Source organism: Antedon mediterranea, chromosome 6 (assembly GCF_964355755.1).
Source record: "Antedon mediterranea chromosome 6, ecAntMedi1.1, whole genome shotgun sequence".
In the NCBI taxonomy this organism is placed as follows: domain Eukaryota; kingdom Metazoa; phylum Echinodermata; class Crinoidea; order Comatulida; family Antedonidae; genus Antedon; species Antedon mediterranea.
Genome location: NC_092675.1, coordinates 4,853,411 through 4,878,906, shown reverse-complemented (window position 1 = coordinate 4,878,906; position 25,496 = coordinate 4,853,411). Strand labels below are relative to the sequence as shown.

General features: G+C 32.0%; 1 protein-coding gene across 1 annotated transcript in view; it reads right to left on the bottom strand.

Moving 5' to 3' along the window:
* Window positions 1–1,845: 1,845 nt before the first annotated feature.
* The window catches only part of LOC140051867 (A disintegrin and metalloproteinase with thrombospondin motifs 3-like), a 31,758-nt gene continuing 8,107 nt past the window's right edge, over window positions 1,846–25,496 (bottom strand). Inside the window, exons 8-24 of the mRNA XM_072097197.1 lie at window positions 22,730–22,868; window positions 19,571–19,679; window positions 18,496–18,636; window positions 17,043–17,178; window positions 16,659–16,778; window positions 14,304–14,437; window positions 13,874–13,937; window positions 12,071–12,182; window positions 10,849–10,982; window positions 9,774–9,894; window positions 7,991–8,071; window positions 7,324–7,487; window positions 6,295–6,460; window positions 5,688–5,823; window positions 4,785–4,989; window positions 4,228–4,366; window positions 1,846–3,142 (exon numbers count right to left, since the gene is read on the bottom strand). Coding sequence (XP_071953298.1) covers window positions 2,916–3,142; window positions 4,228–4,366; window positions 4,785–4,989; window positions 5,688–5,823; window positions 6,295–6,460; window positions 7,324–7,487; window positions 7,991–8,071; window positions 9,774–9,894; window positions 10,849–10,982; window positions 12,071–12,182; window positions 13,874–13,937; window positions 14,304–14,437; window positions 16,659–16,778; window positions 17,043–17,178; window positions 18,496–18,636; window positions 19,571–19,679; window positions 22,730–22,868 — 2,328 coding nt within the window. The 3' untranslated portion in view covers window positions 1,846–2,915. The remainder of the gene's footprint in view (window positions 3,143–4,227; window positions 4,367–4,784; window positions 4,990–5,687; window positions 5,824–6,294; window positions 6,461–7,323; window positions 7,488–7,990; window positions 8,072–9,773; window positions 9,895–10,848; window positions 10,983–12,070; window positions 12,183–13,873; window positions 13,938–14,303; window positions 14,438–16,658; window positions 16,779–17,042; window positions 17,179–18,495; window positions 18,637–19,570; window positions 19,680–22,729; window positions 22,869–25,496) is intronic.

Below are 25,496 nucleotides of genomic sequence, written 5' to 3'. Positions count from 1 at the left end.
CGTACATCTTTCATATTAATTTGTTTTGTATATAGGCTTCATCGTGAGTTTTTAATCATTTATTACACGTACTGTTAAAACATTGAACCAGACTACTTGTAAATAATGCACGACAGCTCTTTCAATGTTGATTTGGGTGGGTCATGCTTTGGGTGGGTCATGCTTTGGGTGGGTCATGCTTTGGGTGGGTCATGCTTTGGGTGGGTCATGCTTTGGGTGGGTCATGCTTTGGGTGGGTCATGCTTTGGGTGGGTCATGCTTTGGGTGGGTCATGCTTTGGGTGGGTCATGCTTTGGGTGGGTCATGCTTTGGGTGGGTCATGCTTTCAAATAGCTAAATAAACACGTAAATCAAAGAACTTATAACACAAGAATCTCCTGTTCTTCAATTTGCATTCAAAACACAGTATCGGAAGTACAGGGTTAAAAGGTCAAACTGGGCGACGCCATTTCACAGCATGGAGCAGCGCCCCCTCCAAACTAGGAAGTCAATTACTCTACCCCCCCTAGAGTATTAGCAGATCCCCTCTATGATTTTGACTTTCTAATTTGATGCGGGCGCCCTACTCCTCAGTCAATTACTCTATCCCCCCTAGAGTATTAGCAGATCCCCTCTATTATTTTGACTTTCTAATTTGATGCGGGCGCCCTAATCCATGGCTCACAATGGCGCCACCCATTAGCTCTATTCTATCCCACAATGCCTTTCGAAATTGTTACGCGCTTCGGTAGAACAGGAGATTCTTGTGTTATAAGTTCTTTGCTTAAATCTAGAGCTTTTACTACACAGTAGAACACCTATAAACAAGACACTTCCGAAACCCCACAAAATGTCCCCTTAATAAATAGAGATGTCCCGGAATAATGGTGGGCCTTAGTTTTAAAGCATTTCCTCTTTATCGTTTGAAAAGTGTCCCAAAGGAAGGGTTATACTGTTAGGTATATGAAACTGTATTCTAACAATTTAAATTTTACAGTTATTTTAAAACTTCTAATCATAAAGACATTTTCATTTTCACACTTGTGCTAAACAGCGCATAGAGACTATTTGTATTTTGCGCTATATAAATTTAAAAGCATTAAACCATTGATATGACATCGTCATGTCCATATATGGGCACATACTTTTTTTGTCACATAAATGTTTATAATGTAGACAGAGCTTTTTTTTTCAATCAATCATGAATTCTGCATTATAATTCAGCATAACATATTATGGCACAGTTACTTAATATTTCTAATTTTAATCTATATGCAGAGATTTTTCTATTGGCTAAATAATTCCATACAATATTAATAAGCTCAAGTTGAGAAAGAAATGTTTATTTTTACAATCAGATGTATATAAAAATGTATAATCCAATGATTCTCTAGGCTCCTACCGCCTATCAAATCAAATTGAGAGTGTTCTGCAGAAAATGTTTTACAATTTGTTAATTTGTTGAGGCATGCTTATTGCTTGCTCCTGACAAGATTGTGCTTGATATGCAAATAAATATTATATATTTGTAACGATCAGATGAGTTAGAGCTGAAAAGCCAGTTGGAACCAAGTATAACTGTAGTACTATATACTGTAGGTCAAAGTAGCAGAACAATAGCATACATTGTATTCAAACTATACAATACTTTGAGAAACCAAAGATTTTGATGTGCTAGATTTAATTGCTCTAAAATTTAATTATGTATATTTTTGTAATTTGCTAAATTTTGTAGTAGAAGTGTAGATAATTGTGCAATATTCAGTGCAAAATGTTGTTCTAGTACTATTTTCACTTTAATAAATATTTCTAACAAACTTTAATTACTTTTTGTATTTTATTACAAAGTTATATACAATACCACCATATATCATGTGTTTTAAAACAAACTATAATGGTTTAACAATGTGTTCCATTTAGTTGTTTTAAATAGACATGATTTTATATTAAACAAAACATGATTATTTTAATAATTTGAATTTACTTACAGTATCTCATAAATAGAAAACAAAACTTCCACTAATAAAATATTGTATTGATACAGTATGTTAAGTTCTGTACAATTTAAGATACTGATGAGTAGAGTTTTATCACAGGCTCCAGGTTCAAATCCTTTCTGAAGGTAATAATAAATAAAAAATATCTGTTTCAACATGTTTGATTTACTTTAATTAATACCAATCATGGAAGGGTATACACCTTGAAGCAAGAATTTTCTGGATCTTTTAATAATAAATAAACCAAATCCGCGCCAAAGACCACCTATTATTATGATAAACAGGATAAATTTGATATTGGCAGTTTAAAAAAATGCTCTTATACATCAGTAATCCATTGGGGTCACTGTTCGCATTGCAGAGCCTTCTAATTCCCCAGTGTTTAGGTTTATTTGTACAATATTCTAATACATTTACTTAAAAACTATTAACATTACTTTAACGTTAAGTTATAAATATTAAATTTTATATACATTATAATACATGTAGGATCATTGAGCCATATCAATGTCATATTAAATAGCACCTTGTAGGATTGTCTCTGAAATCAGTATTATTTGTTTCATTATATTTGTTAAATCCAAGTAAAAAGAAACTTGAATATATACTACACAAAATAAATGATACTTATTTCTTTACGAGCGCCACCAACAATAATGTCTTTGTTTTACGAATTTTAAGCTGAATATCTGTCTAGCACCTACAGTAGACTAGGTGCAAAGATTAAATTAAAAAATTATATACTTTTAAATAGAATGAATTAATACTACAATACTGCAAATAATTTGTGCGTTGGAAATTGGTTGCATAGATATTACTATTTAATATAATTTTAAAAAATTACAAACATAGTAGATACTGTCAACCTTCAAGTTCAACAGTAATTGCATGGTTGACTTTCAGAATTTGTATGGTACTGTAGATCTAGGTGGAAATCTTTCATCCCGTATTTCTTCTATTTTGCTTTGCACGTTTAGCCTCTTTATCAAGTTTCTGTGAAGCATTCTGATTGGTTTTTGCCACCTTGCTAGCTTTGATCATATCCTCCAATAGCAGCCTTTGTTTTAAACATGTCGAACAGCATTGTTCTCGATAGATGGTTAGTTTACAGTATTGTTGGTATGTTCTTAAGCTGCAAATCTTGCCTCCCGCTTTGGGATTGCAAACTGGAAAACAAAAATGTAGACATTTTTAAAACAATTAATAGATAGAGTATCAAGTATCAAGTATAATCTTTATTCGTTCCCACAAGGAGAAAATTACATTGCTCGTCTTAAAATACATCATAATTACAATATTTATAACAACACGAAACAGTAGCTAGGTTCACATTCAGAAATTATCATGAGTTTCTTTATCATGATGTTCAATGTGAACCTGCAGGAAGTCGTCAACGTGATCTTGGATATCACGTTAATTCCGACTAACGTGCTCTCGGAGAGCACGTTAATTATCATGATCTTACGAAGTTATCATGATAAGAGACGAAATTCAACCAATCAGCGCTCGGTTGCTAATCGGGTAATGTATGGGTCATCGACCCAACCGGAAGCCGACGACTCAAACAACAACAATAATTTTGACAGCGCGTTATATTCTTTTTGACGTCTTCATCTTTCAACCAAGCAAGCTGCAATACATTCTTTTTATTTTATCGCAATCTTTCGCTTTTTAATCTTCGGATAACTGCTGTATAAAACTGAACTCGCGCAACGCAAACAACAACAAACCAAGCTACCGCACCATGTCACACACCATGTTCTCAACGTTTGACCTCTGTCACGCAACATTGCACCTCATTAGCATACTTATATCATGATGTCCAATTCTATGTGAACGCTCTTCCTGCTAACGTGCACGATACGAGAGCATGATAAAATCTTATTTTTATTTTGATCTATGTAACACATGTTTGTGTTGATCTGATAAAAACAGAATAATGAATACAAAAAAAACAGTGTTTTTTTTTGGTGGACTTCCTTTTCTATGAATTACTGAGGAAATGCGTATTTAATTTGTGGAGCTAATTCAGCACGATTGCCTTGTATCAACTTTTTATAAATTCTTCCTTATCATACTGTTAAAACTTATATTTTACAACTTTATTTCATGTGTGTACTATGAACTGTAAAATATTACAAGTACTACGCTTTGGTATGTAATATGAGGATAACTTTTTTGCAATGACCCTTGACTATCTTCTTTCAATATAAAATTGACAGTTCCAAAATATGTAATAGAAGTTACTCACCACATGGTCCCATATCACAAGGTTTGGTACTTCGATTTTTGTCTTTGATATCACAACCATAATCTGGGTTCGGCTTGCCGTCACGTGCTACGCATGTTATTTTACGTGTCTGAACGCCCTTTTCACATGATACCGAACACTAAGATAAAGAGTAGAGGTAATCAAATGTTTATGTATGAAAATCATCGAAAAAGTTACAACAATGAATCTGACATGGCGGGTCTGCTATTACTATTTTATTGCCTAGTAAAACAAACGAATATTAAAGCATTGAAAACATTGGAATGTCATCATGTTTATACCATAGGGTCTAGAAAGCACATTCTGAGGCAAGCCCACTACTATGTTAAGTTTAAAGCTATAATTTTATACAACAACAAAATCAGTTGTAAGTAAGAAAAGTTTGTAGTAAGACTAGGATACCTATAAAGCCCAACTCTCATTAATAATCAAAGTGTGCATTTATGGCGGATTGGTACACTTAAGTCAATTATCTTTGTTATTATCTACAAAAAATATTTACTTGGAAATCTTTTTAAAAATGATGTAACTCTTACTTGAGACCATTCACTTCTTTTCCATTTGCCTACACAAAGTGAAACATTGCAAAGTTTACTTATGTCAGGCCGTTCACCTTTACACAACCTTATTGGAACTGTTTCGTTTACTCCGTTTTCTTCCATTACACAGTCAACCCAGCGACGTTTGTAGCTACTTAGACCACATGTCTCAGAACATTCACTCCAATTGTATGTACGCCACCTTTATTAAAAGTTGAACAGTTGAGCAAAAGTTGAGCAAACAAATATATACATGTATCTCAAAAAAATTCTCTGGATTCCTGCCTGATTTCAATAGATGCAGATAGAACACTCTATTGCATTGGGGATAATTGCATGAATTTTTTTATAATCAATAAAGTACAGAGAATTATAAGTATATCATAATTTCTATACCTGAAAGTGTGAGTGAGTGGAGTGAGTGAGTGGCCGAGCGGTTAAGACAGTGGAACCGTAATTACGTAGCCATAACATCAGCAGGGGTTCGAGGCTCACTCACTCCATGGTTCTGGTGGTAGAACGAGTCTTCTCGGATAAGGACTATAAACCGTAGGTCCAGTGTACACATCTAGCTCGTGTGCACTTTAAAGAACCTAGTACATCTTTCGAGACGAGTAGGGGGTTGCCCCGGTGTATTAGTACATCACAGCCACTGATCACCAACTGGGCCCTCTGGGAGACCAGTCTTTGACTGAAGAGGTTACCCAGTATAAATATATATATCAATCAATACCTTTTAAGAATATGGCCTTTTAATGTAAGCTACAGAAATCATCAATTATTTTATTTTCAATTAATAAATACACCACAATTAAAAACAAGCTACAATCGTTAGCCATGGCTGTGTCATGGACGTTATTCATGAATTATTTATTCCAGCGAAAAACCATGAGAACTTACTGAGCTACAATACAATCACGTTCATTGCATACTCTACTAACTGGAGTGAGAAAATGACCATTTGAAATACAAAAAAACTTGTCCACTACACGGTCAGTACCATTTTCTATGCAGTCAAACATTTTAATTGATGTGCCTATGGTGAAAAAAAAAACACATTAATAGTGGAAAAAGTTAAATAATCTATATAATTCACAATGTAATTCTGGGGGTCTCCAATTTATTCTTTTGATTTCTTGTTTTAGATACCTACTGTATATTTTGTACAGGGTCATGATGAGACTTATTCTAATAATAGTCTAGTTTTTCTATTCATCCTTTATTTTTTCTTACTGTAAACCATTATTGAATAAATGTTACTGATTGACTGTTACTATAAGACGAACAGAATTCAAATCTTCTCAATACAAGATCTTTTAGCCATTTCAATTACAATTTATTTTGTCAAACACTCTGGCCCGAGAAGTGTCTTGCTTGTTAAAAGTAAACAATCACATAATAAAATATGATAAAATTGATAAATAGTTTGACACATATATACTTTAAATTGTCAATGCATAACAATGATGACACATGTGAATTGAATTGATTACATAAATGATCATACCATTTCCGCATGATTTACTGCATACAGTCCAACCCTTGTCTCTCCAGTGATACAGTCTCTTCTCTATATTCTTTGTTTTATGTGAAATTTGTTTTATTAATTTGTTTCTATTTATCACGTAACTGTAGTGAACAATGATTGGTCCTTTGTCACTTCCTTTACCTAGCTATAAATAAAAACAAATCATGACACAAACGTAAGTACAAGTTTCTAAAGAGATTTCTTCACTCTCTAATTGTCATGCAAATTTTCTAATTGCATATTATAATTTGTGTACAGTATAAGTTGGGTTGGGGATGGTAGTGTATGGGGGATAACAATGGAGTCAGTAGGGAACCAGTAACAATAAGCTCCACTTCCAAAAATTAATTTAATTTAATTTAAATGCTTATTATCTAATGTAATGTTAGCACGCTGTTATTGTTCATGACTGTGACAGGCTATGTGACAAAAGCATAAGAGAGCGCTGGACTCTTCTTGATTTGATTTGATTTGAATTTATTCGGAAGTACACAAATATACATTACAATTGGTAAACAAGAACAATTGTAATGTATATACGGTAGTCTTCCATGGATAACCCAAAAAGCCAGTAAATATCATTCCAGCTTATTTCCATTGGGGTCCATTATATACATACATACATACAAACAATAAAATATTAAACCAGTAAAACAATAAAACATAGCATATAAAAGCATACTGTATAAAATTGATTATTAAAATAATATTTCATGTCATTCTTTATTTATTTATTTATTTATTCAACCATATTTCACGAGAGTGACCCAGCCAGCGGAAGTTGATTTTAAGGGGCCCTCAACAATACGACATAAAACATAATAAGTAAAAAATATATTAAAGTCTTACAGTAAGTTAAAATGTATTTATTCATGAGACGTTGCTAAATATTCCTTTACTTTAAATTTAAAATCTGTCTTGTTTTTAAAATGTGTGGTACTATAGGTTCCATTGTTTGTTTGCTGTGTAGAAGAATGTGTCTTCTAAATTCATGTCACATTTTCTTACCAATACTGTTAGGTTGGACCGCATTGGACCTCGTGCTTTAAGTATCTCAAGCCCATCTTCATTAATGTACACAAAGCTAACTCTATGATAGACAAATTCACATGATGGCCCCTGTGTGCTCTTACTGTTTAATATATACCGTCTATGTAAATCATCTTTTAGGGCTAAAATAAAGAAAACTATATGATTGATATTTAATACTGTATAGCTCAAGTATAATCTCACACTATAATTAAAGCTAAATCTAGAATTTTGTAAATATATTGTAAATGCAATCTGAGTATAATTCCCACACCATATTTCCCCCCCCCCCCCCTGAGCATGCACTCAGAGATATAAACATAGAAACATAGCAAAAACATTTTGAGAAACTACTGACAAATTTGGTTACATCACTTTATAAAACTTTCAATGACTTTCTTTATACATTTAAGATCAAGGAGGTATCATCATCATGATTTAGTATTGGAAAATGAATAGCTCCCTCTAATCTACGGTTAAGATAATATCAAGATAAAGACTTAATACAATAACATTCTAATAATATGTTATGACAAAACCATTTATCTTATTTTTAATTACTGTATACTGTTTCGGTAATGATTTATTTTTAATGCAGTAGCAAACAATTATGTTAAGAGATAGAGAGTAAAAAAACTTAATTTACCTAAAAAATGATTGCTTTTAGTGACCTCTTGTACTCTAATGTCATATGCTCCTATTGGTATTTTAAGTGCCACTTGATATGCTGTAATAAAATCAAGAATCCACTTCTGTTACTAGACAAATTGTATATCATGTTTATTATTTATAACAAGCTTTAACAATAAATGGGGTGCCTCGTATCTACTATTTTTTTTTTTATTATATGGTGCTATGAAGATCTTTGGTGAACTGTAGGCTATATTATGCCTAGCTTCATATTACACTGATGCATCATTCATGTGTTATGATTCAACTCCAGACAGTGGTGTAACAACTATGATTGCTCACTGGCTAAACTCAGGGGCCCAGAGCTTAAGAAGGAACCCCAGAGCAGTTCAATGCAACTAACCAGTGTTGGAGGGCCCCTTAGAAGTGCTAAACTAGGGGCCCAGAGCTTAAGGGGGCCCAGAGCATGAGCAGTTCAATGCAACTAACCAGTGTTGGAGGGTCTCTTAGGAGTGCTAAACCAGGGGCACAGAGCTTAAGGGGGACCAGAGCTTAAGGGACCCCAGAGCATGAGCAGTTTAATGCAACTACCCAGTATTGGAGGGTCTCTTAGGAGTGCTAAACCAGGGGCCCAGAGCTTAAGGGACCCCAGCGCATGAGCAGTTTAATGCAACTACCCAGTGTTGGAGGGTCTCTTAGGAGTGCTAAACCAGGGGCACAGAGCTTAAGGGACCCCAGCGCATGAGCAGTTTAATGCAACTACCCAGTATTGGAGGGTCTCTTAGGAGTGCTAAACCAGGGGCCCAGAGCTTAAGGGACCCCAGCGCATGAGCAGTTTAATGCAACTACCCAGTATTGGAGGGTCTCTTAGAAGTGCTAAACCAGGGCTCTTCGCCATGACTCCATAATAAATATGTGATATTGCATAATGTTAAGGAACTGAACTATTATATTAAATGCACATTTTCACAAAATAAATTAAAGAAAAGATCAGGGATCATGGAACAGAAAATAATTTGTTTCTATTAATACATTGCATTAATGAGCATTCAGTTTTTTAGGTATCATTCCGAGGCAATAAATATAATAATAGACACCATTAAAAAGTACTTTCATGATGCTAGTGTGCAATAACACAAAAATAAGAAACTTTGATGCCATTTTATAAGTAAAAAAACATTTTACAACATGATTAGATGCAAAACGATACCCATAGGAGATTTAACATTTACTATCATTTCCTATATATGGTCTAGACATGTACATATGAACACATGTCAAGTTTGACCTAATTTGGGCAAGAGGCTGAAACTAAAACATCAAGAATAACTTTACATCTCAAGTCTTGTATTCTTATTTATTATAACCAAAAGCAGATATTGTGCATTGCATTATTGTGGGTGTCAACAAGTGAAACAGTTTTCATTGTTATTGTACATAGGCCTACAAAACAATCTGTGAATAATTTTAAACCTATTTTATGTGATTCTTTATTAAATGTTAATTTTATTCTTTACAAAAAATAAAATCTTGCTTTCGATTTGTGATTTAGGACATTCACATTGATGCGTCATTGTTTATTGTCTGTCAACGTTTTGTTGTTGATGCAATAAAGTTAAGAAACACGTCTAAACTTGCTAGCATGCGTAACTTGTGAATTACATGACATAACCTGCTCATAGGATGACGATCGTCATGGCCACATCATGACAAATCAACATTGTTGGCACATGGAGTGCACCATAGAGATATTATAGTGATCTCTATGAGTGCACAAAACAATTTGTTAATACACTTACTTCTCTTTAAACGTCTTCTTTTTGAAGAATCGATTTCTCTGCATGTTGAATTATTCCCTCCACATACACCACATCTGTCAATCTCGACTTTCGATCCTAAAACCTTGTCACAGCCAATTCTCTTAATCAAAAATACAATAAAATCCTGTCTTATATTGATTGAGTTATTATGTTTTCATTTTTTTTTTATTTATACTAACTACAAATAAAACATCTCTTTTTCAACAATTATAAAACAGTTAATAAAGTATCAGGTAGAAACACTATCTTTGTACAACTTTTACATTAATCAATACTGTAAAAGTAATCCAGAAATATTTATTGACATTTAACATGTCTACATAACATACATAACCTAACCCCATCTAGAATTTCAAGACATGCCTCAAATCACAAAACATATTTGATATAAATTGGCCATTCCCATAGGTATTGAATTACACTTCCAAAATTATTTGAGGCATGTTAACTATGAGAAATGTAATTTCCATGTGATGGACTACATGATATCTACCAAAGTACAGTGACTGTTGTTTCAACTCATGGAAAAGTATTTTCAGTTGATTCTTTCAAAACCATGAACACTCTGAAAAATCTCTATCCTTAATTTCATTACGGTTTCAAAAGATGTTTCACTGTTTATGAATTTTCAGATTGTGTATAAAATAACAATTTGAAATATTACAATGCTTAAAACAAAATTTGACTATTGATGAACGTAAAATATAGATAGATATATGTAGGCCTATTTTCAAATCTAAACAACATCTATTTTTTAAGTTAAGAAAGCTTGTCATTTCTCTTGTCATCCCCTGGCTGTTTATGTTATTAAGTCTTGATTTAGAATTTTGTTTAATTGTTTTGGACGTAGTCCTATCTCAATTGATATCCTGCCATTATTACCTACAGCATTTTGGTTTTTTTTTTCAGCAATTGCATGTATTTGTCGGATGCAATCCATGACTCAATCTTAGTGTGTGAACATTTTTTTGTAGCAATCCCACTCGGCAATAGAGAGATGATAATTTAATAATATTCCTTTAAATTCAAACAGCAGTTAAAATTGTTTACTCACCACACATCTCCCTTCAATGCAAATACCATGTGGGTTTTCATACGAGCATGCAACACCATCAATGACGTTCTGATCAGTGACCACCACTGATTTTGTGTTGAGTGACACACAGGATAACTTACACGAAAGACTTCCTAAATGCAAGACAGCTATGTTAATCAGTGTCAGATATCATAATAAGAATACATGTACTAAAAGCGAGATAGCAAAATCATCATTACACTGAACAAAATAGTACAGTAACCTTACGAGCTAGCTTATTAATGCTTTCTTTATTATTGACTAGTATGATTAAATCAACTGCTACAGTCTTCTTTGAATAATGTGTGTATATGAGAAACTTTTAACTATGTGTTTATATATTAGGGATCATTTCAAAATGATTCTACTGAATTTTGATTTTAAGTTTGCGGTCACTACGTATATTTAGTTATGAAAAGAACTGTTTTTCGGCGTTTCGATCAAAATACTTCGATCGTCCTCAGTTACTGCAGTGTGTATACCCAAAAAAACTTTGCAAACAGGGTAAATCGTAAACAAAATATATATAGATGTAGTTACTGCAGTAACTGCAGTAGAATAATTTTGACATGGTCCCTTTAATATGTCTATGAATGAAAATATTAATTATTATTATTAATAATTAATTAATTAATTACTTTATCAGGCAATCTATACATAAAAAATAACTTGTGAAACTAATGCCTAAACTAAACTTTTCATATACATATGAAATGTAACAACATGATTAACATGATTGACTGTTGTGTTATAAATGTCAAGATTGAATTTTCTAAAAAAAACCTCAGAAAATGAATTTCAGAATCACATGTTGCCCTAGTTATGACACCTTTGTTTGTAACCCATCATAAATTAATGACATAAGGGACATGTGCTGGTGATACACACCTGTCCAGACTACATATGACACATATCAGGTGAAACCAGTATAAACAAATTTATATCAAACACATGTCATGTATGACATAATCCATTTTAAATTACTTCTTCCCCACCCCATGTTTCTTAGGTAGTGGCACAGTTTTGGTCATGAAAACAAATCCTGATAATGTGCCAGACAGGATTTGAACTTTGCACCCTGGAATTAGCAAGCATGTAATTTAATCACCAAGCTATATTGCTACTACAGTACCATTCTAAAAACAACACCCAAGAATGAAACCTCTCAACATTCCAAACCATAAACGTGGAGAGTACCTACTATTAAGAAGTTCTGAAGGAACCCAAGAGTGTGGTTCCCCTTCATGTAGCCAGTTGGACAAGTTGTCCTTACATTTGTCAGCTCTGGGGTCTTGAATTGGATTTCCACAATCCTGTAGAACAAAGAATAAAAGTACAAAGTCATTCCGGCGTTAAATGATCTGAATTGAGAAAGAAACATTCATAATTAGATTAAAAGCATGAGAAATAAAGTGTAATATTATTTAATTAAATTATCATATCACTGAAGTTTTAACAATGAGGTGCTGGTGAGTAAATAGTCTGTATCATACTATATTAAAGCATGTTTTCTGTGTATATAAAGTGCAATATATTGAAATTTACACTTTTAACATTGACTTTTTGTTTTCACATTTTGTTTTTTTTTTGGGAGGGGGGGGGTTTCGGAGTCTTGTTTTAACATTTTCTGAGTTTTTGTTTCCACATTTTCTATCTTATGTTTTCTGTCTTTTCTGTTTCATTTTTCTGTTTTGCTTTAATATTTTCTGTCTAATTGTTTTATTTTTATTTTTGTGACCAAATATTTTTTATTTTAATAGTAGAGCTAAAACAACGATTTCTAGCTCTTTTATAATGTAGTCTTCCATACTGTATAAATAACATCTTTGTTATTTATGTTATAATATGAAAGTAGCCCTAGTAGGATTATCTAATTCTACATATATCCCATGGTATTTCACTATTATCATCCACTTTTCCTTAAATCTTTCCCATTTTAATCCATATAGTCCACTCACTTCCTTCTCAGATATTCCCATTTTCATTTCACCCTCAATTTCTTCTTTTTTTCTGCATTTATTAATAGTAATTGTTGATTATATTATAATAAAGACACACTGATCAATAGCCATGAGTGGTTTGTGTGGCTTGACCGAAAATGACCAATTATGATCAAATACTGGATAGAAATACGATATATGTTTGCATTTGTTCTGTACAAAGGAATCCTACAGTGTGTATATGGTTGGTATTTATTATAGAGCATATTAAATTATATTGTATTTCAACATAATACAAAATGAATGTAAAAGCACAAACTTGCTAACGTCATACTCCAAAACAAGCTTGTTTCCCAATTAAAACGGATTTTTGTCTGCCAGAAAAAGACATCAGTTTATTGAATGATGTCTGAGGCAAATAAATTAAATAATTGCTTCCTTGGAAAGAGTTATTATCATAGACACAAGGACTTGCAATAATCCAAGTCCCATTAATGGCACCATACTATGCAGTTGTGGTAGGAAAAATACATAGCTTTAAAATCTATTGTGCGACTGGGTTTTAATAATTTTAGTAAAAATGTTCTATACTTTATTATTATACTATTTATATGGTGTATAGTTTATTCCAGACATTTGACTCAATTGAATTACTGGATGGAAATAATGAATTATAGACATGCTGCTCTTCATCATGGGTGAGGACTGTGTCATTATGACGCTTTGGGAGGAGTCTCCATTAGTTTGATGATGTGTCATTTATAAGTGAGCAAGAAGAATTTTTCTTGTAGACCTTAAAAAGAGACTGCGTGATCGTTTCATACTGCGCAATAATACCATGAATTGCCAATATTAGGTCAATAAATGTAGAAAGCATATACTGTAGCCTCCTGAACAGTAGTATGTGTGTATATTACGGTCATGGCAATCTGTTATAAATCATACACAAAACACGACAGAGAAACAGAAGTCATTAAAATGCATCTGCATAGTTGAAGGATTATTTTACATGACTATGACATTAACAATTTCATTTGAGAATTTCAGAGGCTTAATCATCTTACCTGTGTATTGCACAATTTATATTCAAATGATTTTCCTTCACATTTTTTGCCACCAAACTGAGCTCTGAAAAGTTACAAAATCATACAAGTGAGATGATTATCATGCTAATTTTTCATAGTATACAAATAAGTATACAAGGGTGCGACATGCACGACATTCTGAATACCCGAGAGTGCGCATCTCCACTCCACTAATGCACAAAATTTAGACTTGTGCATTATTTGTTTTATAACATGGGTCTATGAACTATTTTCACTTACACCTTTTTGGGTGAATACAACTAGGCCTAGCCTGCAAAAAAGCAAGGCTTATGGCAGGCACCGCTGCTAATAGCTTGATTCATGTTTTTTTGTATTTTCTTCCTATCCACATGTTTAACTCCTCTATCTTACTGGATACAACTCTTTTATTCCGTACAATTACACTTACCTGGGCTTATCACAATATCTGCGTCGCTTGCTGACACCAATACCACAAACTCTAGAGCACACTGTCCATGCAGTCCACTTACTCCATCCACCATCCTGATAATTTATATGAATGCATGATCCATTTATACACCACTAGAAAATAGAAAATATGAATTTACATTTAAGTTTTTTAGTATAATTAATAACTATGGAAGGAAGCTGAGGAAGTAAATACGTTTTAAAAAGTATATAAACACTTCTTAATTGTATAATAAACTGAAAATAATATTTTAAGCATGAAATATAGTAATTTTGTCAATAAATATATAATTAAAAACAGTATTTTACAGTTTGTTATATTAAAAGAAAACTGATTTGGTCTTCTAGCAGAATTTTGTCTTTTCTAGAAGAATTACTATAAATAAATCAATTTAAATTACAAAGTAAACAAAAGGAAATACAGGATTTATGTTGGAAATACAGTACTTTTATATTTATTTTGGAAGTTGTGTCACTATATAATGTTATTTTAATTGTATCAATGCATGTAAACTTAATATTGTATGGCAAAGGTAAAACAATATCAGAAATGAAGACTAATAATTCAATCAAAAGTCTGACTACTGTGCAATTACTATACCCTAAGGGATGGGATAAAATTGATGGTTGCCAGGTTCAACTAATAATCCGCTGAATCATCTTATATATCCAGAGATTTAATCCAAGCAAGATTTGTATGTGTCATAGGTCAAAACTGGTGTTGGGATTCGTCGTTCTTTTTTTCAACTTTTTTTTCAATGTGATTTTCATGTTTCTATGTATTGTTTTATTAATAATGTTCGGTGAATTGTTAATGATTCCTAAATGATTCCTAAAACTACTTAGAAAATGTGTATTTGATTTTATTAGACAATTAATAAAACTTGTTTGTCTTTTCAGGAAAGAGTTAAATTACAAATTATAATTTAACTCTTCCCTGAAAATAGTTGAATATGGTTTTAAATTTATATAATTGATATGTCCTTGCAATAATCTGAACCTAATAGTCCTGTAATAAGTAGTAAAAAACATGTATATCACATTATCCAATAATGAGGCATTAAATGGATGTATCATGGGAAGAGGCCTTCTCTATGATCAGTGGTTAAACCATAGAGAAAACATGAACTTGAACTTAAATACAAGGTTTTATATACATTACATTAAACCAGTTTATCTACACTTCCTTCTATAATAAGTGTAATTTATTTATGATAAATATTATGAACGATTTAGAAAATGTGTATTTGATTTTATTAGACAATTAATAAAACTTTAAATAGTGAATTATTTTTGAAAAGTAAACATCCTTGGTAAACATTTGCTTATAAGGACATCTTACTAAATCTTGAATTAGACCGACAGATGGAGAAAGAGATAGAAACATTTAGAGGAAAGAATAAAAAAAAAGTATGTGCTAGAAACTAAAGGAAACATATGCATCCTAATATTATTAATGTCATTTAGGAAAATAACTTCAACGATCTATAATATGCACAAAACAACAGGATACGAAGAACAGATTAGCAAATTGACCAGTTATTAATCCACCCTGAGGATGGAATTCCAGAAGGAAAATTGTGTATGGAATTTGTTTGGGTGTGGGCAAACTTGGGAAACATTATAGACCTTACGTCATGTCACATCAAAGTTTGCAATGATGTAGATAAGATCAGTTTGGCTAAGACATGGATTTGTTCATATATATCACAAGTTCAAATATTTTGTATTAATCTAGATCAGCCATACTACTGCTATGTATATGTGGGTCACCAGCACCTTAAAGCGTAGCATGCTGTAACCAGTACAAAATGTTCTTATTTTCGGTGTCATTTGGGTAATGGAATCTTATTCAAACATCTGAGATATGTGTTCAGATTCCAGACTACAGTACAAAAAGTTTATGGATATTAATGTGCAGGCCTAGAACATAATTTATATACCCATTTTGAATACCATTCGTTGATTATGTATGGGGTTTACTGAATTAATCTTCATTTCACAGATGCCATCAATTGGACAATTTTAGGTTTGATGCGCATTAAATTTTCTACTAAACAGTTTAATAAGAAACAATAGTCACATAAAAGTGTTTAATGTACTGAGTATGCAGTACAAGTATATGAGAGTAGGGCAAAACATCTGAATAATTAATTTAGCTCCCTCACTATTTATTTGGCCAACTGAAAAACAATAGTACAACATATAAAAATTAAAAAAATGTGGGACAGAAGCAGTTTAAGCAAAGTGCATTGCAGTATATAAAATGAGTCAGCTATGCCCGATGCAAAGCGATGCCTTACTAGGTAAATTATCATCCTTAATATTCACTTACATGATCTGTTTTACAAAAAGTTCCAGGAAGGGGTGGTTTGGCTCGTCGTTGTGAGAGACAAGTAGGATACATAAAGTCAGCACCACATCGTAGATAACGACAATCAATCTCCTTATTTTCCTGAAGGTAAAAAGAACTTAATGTTATCACCAGGCAGGGTTTTTTTAAACTTAAAAATTGTGTATAGCAGTGATGTAGCCACAAGAAATAAAGTGGTCCTAGAAAAGGGAACAATTTCTGTTCAAGCAACTGAGTTGTCAAGGCCTCTGTGAAAAAGTGGTCAGGTTGAAACCTTATACCAACTGTACTGGTGGCTACGGCCCTGTATAGAAAAAAAAGTAGTATAGTTGAAGATACCAGTAGTACAATTTAAAATATACTTACTACAACACAATGTCTATAGTCTTCACCATGGTTGAAATAGCATTGCTGATCACGACTATACAATTCCCCCGGTAGCATCTGTGATGCCTTTTTGTCTAGTACTTCAAACGGACTGTCTAGCAGACAAAACTTTGATCTTCACATCAATCGGAAATGGAAGGAAATTAAATTGTCTTCATTGTGCCATAATTGAAAGTAAAAGCACAAAATTGTTGTTTCTTTATTAGTATTTCAAAATTGCAGAATTAATTCAATTGTTACAAACATTCCTAGCCTAAATATAAAATGTTAATTCGACCTCGGTGTTGTTGATTGAGTTAGTTGGAGAAACACAATTACTAATTTCAAATTATGCTGCGATTTTTGTTTATAGTTTTTTAAAAACCAATAGTGCAAATCTTTCATATCAATTTAGTATGTCTATAAGTGGTATCATTGATTTTGCCATTGCCATTTAGTCATTAAAATTAAAGTTATTTAACTATGATTAAAATTAAATTTCAATACACTTTCTTATTTCTATTCTTTATTGATTACTGTATTATTCTATCTTTATTGAAATAAAATAAATAAATTGCATATAAAACATATATCCTTCTAGTCCTTCATTAATACTAAACATACTAAAACATTTCTGCTTAATAGCAACTTTAGTCAAAAACATCCTAATCAATCTGTCAATAAAGGTCTTCCCCAGGATACAAATTAATTTAATCAGAAAATGTATAGTAATATTATTCTTTGCCATTTGAATGTTGATTGATATTAACGTTTCAACCTCAAAAGAATTAAAAGAAAATGTCTCAAATTTTATACTAATTTTCACAGAATTTTTTTTTTTTTTGCAGTTATGGTCTGTCTTATTTATGGGTAAACAGTGTCGTAATGGATATGAGCGCTCACTGGCTAAACCCAGGGGCACCGGAGCTAATAGGGGCCTCTGAGCAGGACCCAGAGGAGAAAAAAACAGGCATTAAAATATGTAGGAAAAGTCTAAAAACACATGGCCTCCAGCATTGGAGGGCCACTTGGGGTTCCTAAACCAGGGGCCTCAGGCCTCCGTGTTATGCCACTGTGGGTAAATTGCTAAACATTGAAACACATACTTTAAATGCTATTAGAATACTTACTATACGTATGAACAATGTACTAGAAACGGGACTAGAAAATTAAACAATGTGGCCTCTTCCATATGATTACACTAGTGTCCAACTTTTGACTTTGAATTACTTTCTTTATACCACTGTCTTGAAGGTTGCTTCAAAAACTTTCCAGGTTAAACTACAGCTTTGTTAAACTGTCATGTTATTCATTTATCAAAAGAAGACCTTCACTTTTTTAAATTTTTAATTCTCTTAATAGTTTAAATGTTTTCTAATTCGATATCTTATTGAAGAACATTATCTATAAGTAATTTGGCTAAAATAGAACATTACAATTACAGATTACTCACTCTATGTTATCTTTAAATGCTCTCAGGCTACATTCCGACCAATAGTATCCACTGTGGGCTTTCACAAGTGATGACATCACACTTGATTTTTCAGCATCCTTCTTACAATCTTCTATATCATTATCATGTATCATTCCTAACCTAAAAGAAAATATCATTTATTTTATATATATATGGTACTGTAGTTTGTTGAATATTATTTTACATGTTGGACTTTTGTATCAGATAACAATATGTATTTTGACCAATTTGACATCAAAATGTATTAAATATTTTGTATATAAATAAGTAACACTCAGGTACAGCTCTAATTATGGAGAAAAGTGGGTTTAGACAAAAAACAAATCTCAATCTGCTATAAAAAAAAGTTTTTATACATCTACCAAGCATAACTACTATTAATTTCAGGTTAGCCAACTCATTGCTAAATTGAATCCATATTAATATCTGTATATAACTGAAGTATAGTAGAAGCCTCTTTTTGGGATGCCCCTATTCAGGAACACCCCTATTCAAGGGACACCCCTATTCAGGGGACACCCCTATTCAGGAACACCCCTATTCAAGGGACACCCCTATTCAGGAACCCCTCCCTTGAGATGCCCCTATTCAGGGGACACCCCTATTCAGGAACACCCCTATTCAAGGGATACCCCTATTCAGGAACCCCTCCCTTGAGATGCCCCTATTTAGGGGACACCTCTATTCAGGAACACCCCTGTTCAGGAACACCCCTCTTCAGGAACACTGTTGTTTGTTTGTTTTTTTGTTTTTTGTTGTTGTTTTTTTTATCCATATTTAATGAGGGTGATCCATCCAGCTATTGCTGATCATTAGGGACCCTCAGAGGTTCACAAGACAAACATATACACAAGATGCTCTACATAAACAAAGTTTTATTACAAGTCTTTGGGAGTGGAGTGATTTGATCCTTATAAAAATCCTGACATGTGACGGGACTTGAACCCAGGACCCTTAGAGTGGTAGCCAAGCATCATAACCACCAAGCCACAACTCCACTCCTGGGTTTGAAGGGTTCTACTATAGGCCTACTGTAGATTCATAGCTTACTCACATATGGCCTACTTCATGTGCTATTACAAAGGCAGTCTGCAACAATCCATCATCCCTTACCACAGCACAGCTTATTCCACTCTTACACATACTATTCGTCATGCTAAGACCTGCAATGTGGAGATCATCAAAATAAATATATGAAATACTACTTAGTTACCAGGGATATCATGCTGAAATAAATAATAATGTAAAACAAGATGACTCAAAATAGAGTGAAAAAAACAGACCTACTGGGGAAGAATAAGAGTTGACATAATAAACCCAAGTATGGTGTAGTGAGATCAAACCTACTTATATTATAAATGTGGGATTGCTACTAGTTAAATAGGTAATATTTTTGGAAAATGGCAAAAAAAAAGTGACTCAAAATAGAGTGGAAAAAAAACCAGACCTACTGGGGAAGAATAAGAGTTGACCATAATAAACCCAAGTATGGTGTAGTGAGATCAAACCTAATTATATTATATATGTGGGATTGCTACCAGTAAATAGGTAATATTTTTGGTAATGGCAAAAACAACCCATATGTTTCAACAGTTGATTTTATCAATTTGTCACTCGGCCCAATACTTAATATTCATCATCACAACATGGATTATGAACAAAAATTAATAAATTCTAAAGAATAAATGTAAGTCAAGAAAATGAACTTTTTCATAATGAACTTTATGAACTTCACATCTGACCTAGTGTAAAAGGATTAAAGAAGATACAAATACAGATAAAAGTTCTCTAAATGCTTCCTGCCTGGATCAATATATATTTTTTCAATGACATTTAGCTTGTTTTCAAAATAGTTTTTCATAATTAATAAATTTACTAAAAATAGGATGATAATTAACAATGGCGAAAACATGAATTACGACTAGAAGTAATTTACAAAACAAAAACACATATATAATCCTAAAAATAAAATAAAACATTAGGCCTATTGCATGATAAGAGATGTCATACAGGTTAAAGTTCATAATAGAGGATGCAATGAATTTTGTAGAGGCAATTTCTGTCACTGATATTAAGGATTTAGATTGGATGGATGGGATAGTTGTGTTGAACTACGGAAGACAAATTTGCTCTGGCTCCAAGTTACTGATCGAGTGCAGAAAAATGTCAACTTAATTTGCTCTTTATAATAGCAAGCTCTAAATGATAAGGATTTTAGAACAGTTATCTAATCACAGAAGCTTGAAACTAGAGTAGTTTGTACTTTAACAGTTGCTTTCACTAAATTTTAAAATTTCTTGAAAAGGTTTTTAGCATGGATCTGTATTTACTCGCTTGTCACTCAGTGGTGGGTGGGAAACTATTTTTTTTACAACAAAATCACTAAGTGTATAAAAGTATTGTTTATTTAAACACTCAAATCACACCTCTTCACTTTGTGACTTGAGGCCTAACAAAAGCTAAAGTAAGTCTGTATTGCTAAAGATTGACTAACAAAATGCCATGCCTTTATTCCATGCTAAAATGCATTAATATTTTTAATCATAAATTAATAATACAGTAAAACAGAATCATGCATGTGTCTTCGTTATAAGATAAAAAAGATGATGGGAATATTTTGTTTTAGTGTTTTCCATTGGATGGTAGTTTACAATGCTGGGATGATAGATTTTCATTTTTAGAAAAGTGTATGCAAACATTTGCAATTAACAAACAAATACTTCTTCGTCTCAACACTTTACTGATAATAAATACTAAACTAAATAAAAACTAAAGTGTGTGAACAACAATAAATACATTTTTATTATTACTGTACCCGTATTAAAAATAGTTGGTTTACAAACAAGCAAACAACATACAGTATAACCGATGGACTGTAATAGTACATTAATTGGTAATTTACTATAATATACTGGATTTATAAGGAATAACATTGTAATACTGTGTAGCTTAACATTGGGTGGCTGCCAGTAAAATCACATTAAACTAAAACCTGTCAAGATGATTAATGATGCATTAATAATTCCTGTTGAAAATAGGATATTAATCATGGAGAGCGTTCAAGAACATGTTGAAAATATCCCTATAACTGACATCAAATCCATTAAAATAGATTCTTGCTGTCGTACAAATAACATAATGTACTCTTTATTTTGATTTATATACAGCTTAAATTTTAAATGAATAAAACAAAATCCTGAAAAAAATATATGAATTACAATAAACATACTGTAAATCGATATTAAAATCATAAATATATTATTTTGATAGTTGTATAGGTACTTGACGAAAGATTGATGTTATTGAAAGCTTGGCATTTTCTTTCTGCCACTTTTAGTTAATCATTTTCCATATTTTATTTCTCAATGATTGTTAGATTATAATAGCGCACATGCAATATATATTTTAAAGTTTTACTGTTGATGGATGTTTTAATTAATGTTTTTAAATTGTAAATTTGTTCTATGTATGATGTAATTATGAATGTTTTACCATATTTTTCTGTTGAGGAAAACAATTTTTCAATGTACAATTTATTTTATATGGAACGAATAAAGATTTGATTTGATTTGATTTGATTTGAGATTCAGCCACTGATGCCTATAGCATTGTTATTTATTCAGTAATTTGTCTTTAATTATAATTTACTATCTATATCAATTATTATTATTTATTGTAATATTTTAACAACATTTAAGAAAATTCTTTCAATTAACATTTACAAAAATTCATACTTTGACTCTATATTATAAAAATATGGATTCTGAAACATACTCCTATAAATGCAACTAGTAAAAGTTGTGTCTTAACCTTAGCAGGTACCCATTTGTACACCAGAGTTGGAGAAAGGCAAACATAAGTAAAGTGTCTTGTCTAAGGACACGGGCAATGTGACGAATGGTGGATTTGAACCCACTATCTCACAATCTACTATCAGTAGTCCAACATCCAACACACTGTGCCACACGCCCTTACGGAGATAAGGGAGAGCTTTATTGTGACTGGTAAAAAATAAAGAAATAAAACTTATAGAAGGAAGATGGCCAATAAAGTATACATAAGACAGGACTTAGGCATGGTAATACTAAAATAACAGACTTCTTTTGCAATTTAAACACTCCAGAATTAGATATAAATTGATTCCAAACACTACAACTACTAAATAAAAGCAAGAAATGAAGAAGAGCACATGCAAGAAGTGGTATAGGCCTACCTGCGACTAGTAATGTCTTTCGAATTATAAAGGCTGTCAAATCTGGATTACGAGTGCTGGATTTGGAAACATTTTGAGCTAATAAAGCCACACTCTGGAAACTCGAATCACGAGAACCACTAGTTTCAATTTCAGTAGACTACCGAGAACAAAAGTATAATTGATGATAAAAAGGAGGTAAATTTGATATTACCAGGTAAATAAATATATATTGAAAAATTTAAACAACATCCAGAAGACTATATTTTTTTTTTAAGCAATTACAGCATTAAAACTAGGATTTTGGAGAGAAAAAAAAATTTGTAATTTCAAAAATAAAGCTAATAAATATAAAGTTGAGATTATAGGCAGAGTCAGGGGAAAAAATAGAGGGGGTGGGGTGCTTAAAGTGTCCAATTGTAAAAGGCAATTTTTTCTCATCAATTCTAGACCATTGTTGATGAAATCAATTATGATTGAAAATGGTTTGTAGTGAAACAATTTCTTTTTTACCAAACTTTTTTTACCATCAAAGTTTTTTTTTATTTCATTGAAAAAAAAGAAATTACCAAATTTATTGAATAAAATTGTATAGAAATTGGTGGGATTAAAAGTTATATTTCGGATCTCAAGCTATAGTCTAATTTATTTTTTTTTTAAGGTGTCCCTAATATTTCTCTAAACATATTCTGATGTATGATGAGGATTCCTCCCAATATTAAACTGTCCTGTAGCAAAATCCTTCAAAATTACAGACAGCGATGTAATCACTCCCATAAATTTAACATAAATACATTTTTATATCTTTATGTACCACATGTTTATTCCTGCATGTCAAAGGATTTGATCTCACCGCATAAATGTGATGAATGAATTGATTTAATGGATTTCGTCTGGGAACCCCCTTGACAGTTTTTATTTCCATTCCAAATGTTTTGCTAACATTCCCTGGACGACAGTGTCCATTAGGTTTAGTTTCTTGATATACAAAGTATGGTTCAAATATAACTGATAAATTATTTTAGGGGAAAAAATGAGAAAATATGCTTATCAAAATAATTTTTTTTAACATAATAAATCTGGAAAAAGGCTGGAATAATGTTACAGTAGGTTAAATATGGGATACACATGTTATGCTGTATCACTGAATAGGTCTATGATACTGGAAAACTTACAGATACAATACTAAGAATCGGCTCATAACATTAACAACACAAATTTGTTTAGAATGACAAGAAAAAGAACATCTAATTATTCAAAATCACAAATAAAAAAAAAGGATAAATAAGTGATTAAGGCTGGCCATGGTTTCATTATCTTCCACTAAAAATTTCAAACATTTAATCAAAAGAACTTCTTGGAAAACAGTCAGATTAAAGTGCAGTAAAAGTTGTAGAATTTGGCTAGTCTAACACTTCAGCTTCAGGGTAAACTATCATATCATTTCCTCTTAGTTTAATACCCAATTACACTGGATTTCAAAATTGTTTTTTGTACTATTCCAATCAAGAAATCAATGTTCTAGAATATACGCTTTTTCACTATTACAAAAACAACTTTGACAGACAAGATTAGAATACTGATAGATCTAAAATTAAAAACAGACTAGACTTCTTATTCACACAGCCTACTAAAGATATTGAAAGACTATTTTAGTTTTTTAAATAAGAATTTAAGTTCCAAAAATTGTTAAATGAATCCTTATACCTTGACCTTAATTCTTCATATAAATTTAAGAATTGTGCAGTTTTTTTTTTCATTTAATGACCCTCTAAATCCATATATTTTAATCAGTCTTCTATTCCTGAAACTATTGGCCTCATGATCGAAAGTTTTAAAGAGGTATGGTATTAGTGTGTTGCATTAACTATCCACACAGAAAAAAAAAAGCTAAAAGACAGGTACAAATACAACATTTCACATACTTTTAGCAATTACAAGATTTACAAGAAGTGCATTTACTGCAGTAAGAAAATGGTCTTGCTAAAAAAAATTGCATGGTTTATTATGTAATGTTGAAGAATAGACTAGTCTGAAGCGAGACATTTTTTAGTTTGGAGTTTGGGGTTGGGGTGGTAGGAAAGGAGGATGGATTAACAAATAGGATTCAATGACAAAAAGCTATAAACGTGAGTATAACATTTTTTTAGTAAAGGGAAAGCTTAGGCATGCTACAGTAACTGTGTGTTATTAAATTTTCTGGTTAATACAAACTACCTCCCTAGTAGAACAATAACAAAATAAGCAGCAAAGAATGTTAAAGCCATTGAGTAGTAAACAGTAGTGAAGAAGTCACTGCAAAAGGCTTTTTAGCTATGCAGGGTTCCTTTATGCAAAAGGCAAGCTATCATAAATTGAAACAAACTTGCATTGAAGGACTACCTGCAGGGGGTGACAGATTTCTGAAGAGGAAGACAGCAAAATCATGGTTGCCTGCAGTAGCATCATTATGGTTTGAACGCATCCATATCCATCTACAAGGGATTTTAAGACGTTTACGCAAATCTACTTTATATTTCTCACTGTAGTTTCTGGACTGAGCAAAAAGAAGACGAATATAGATGTAAAACTATGCAACAAATCAGGAGAGAGAACAAACTCTTAATATTGTAAATTACAGGTATTGATTTTTAAATAAATAAAAATAATAATAGTTAGTTAATATAAATATTTAATATTATAATATAAATTATGAACAATTAATCTTGAATTACAATTACAGAACAATACTATTGAAATGCGTAAATATAAAATATTGAGCATTTAATCCTGTTTGGCACATTTTTCG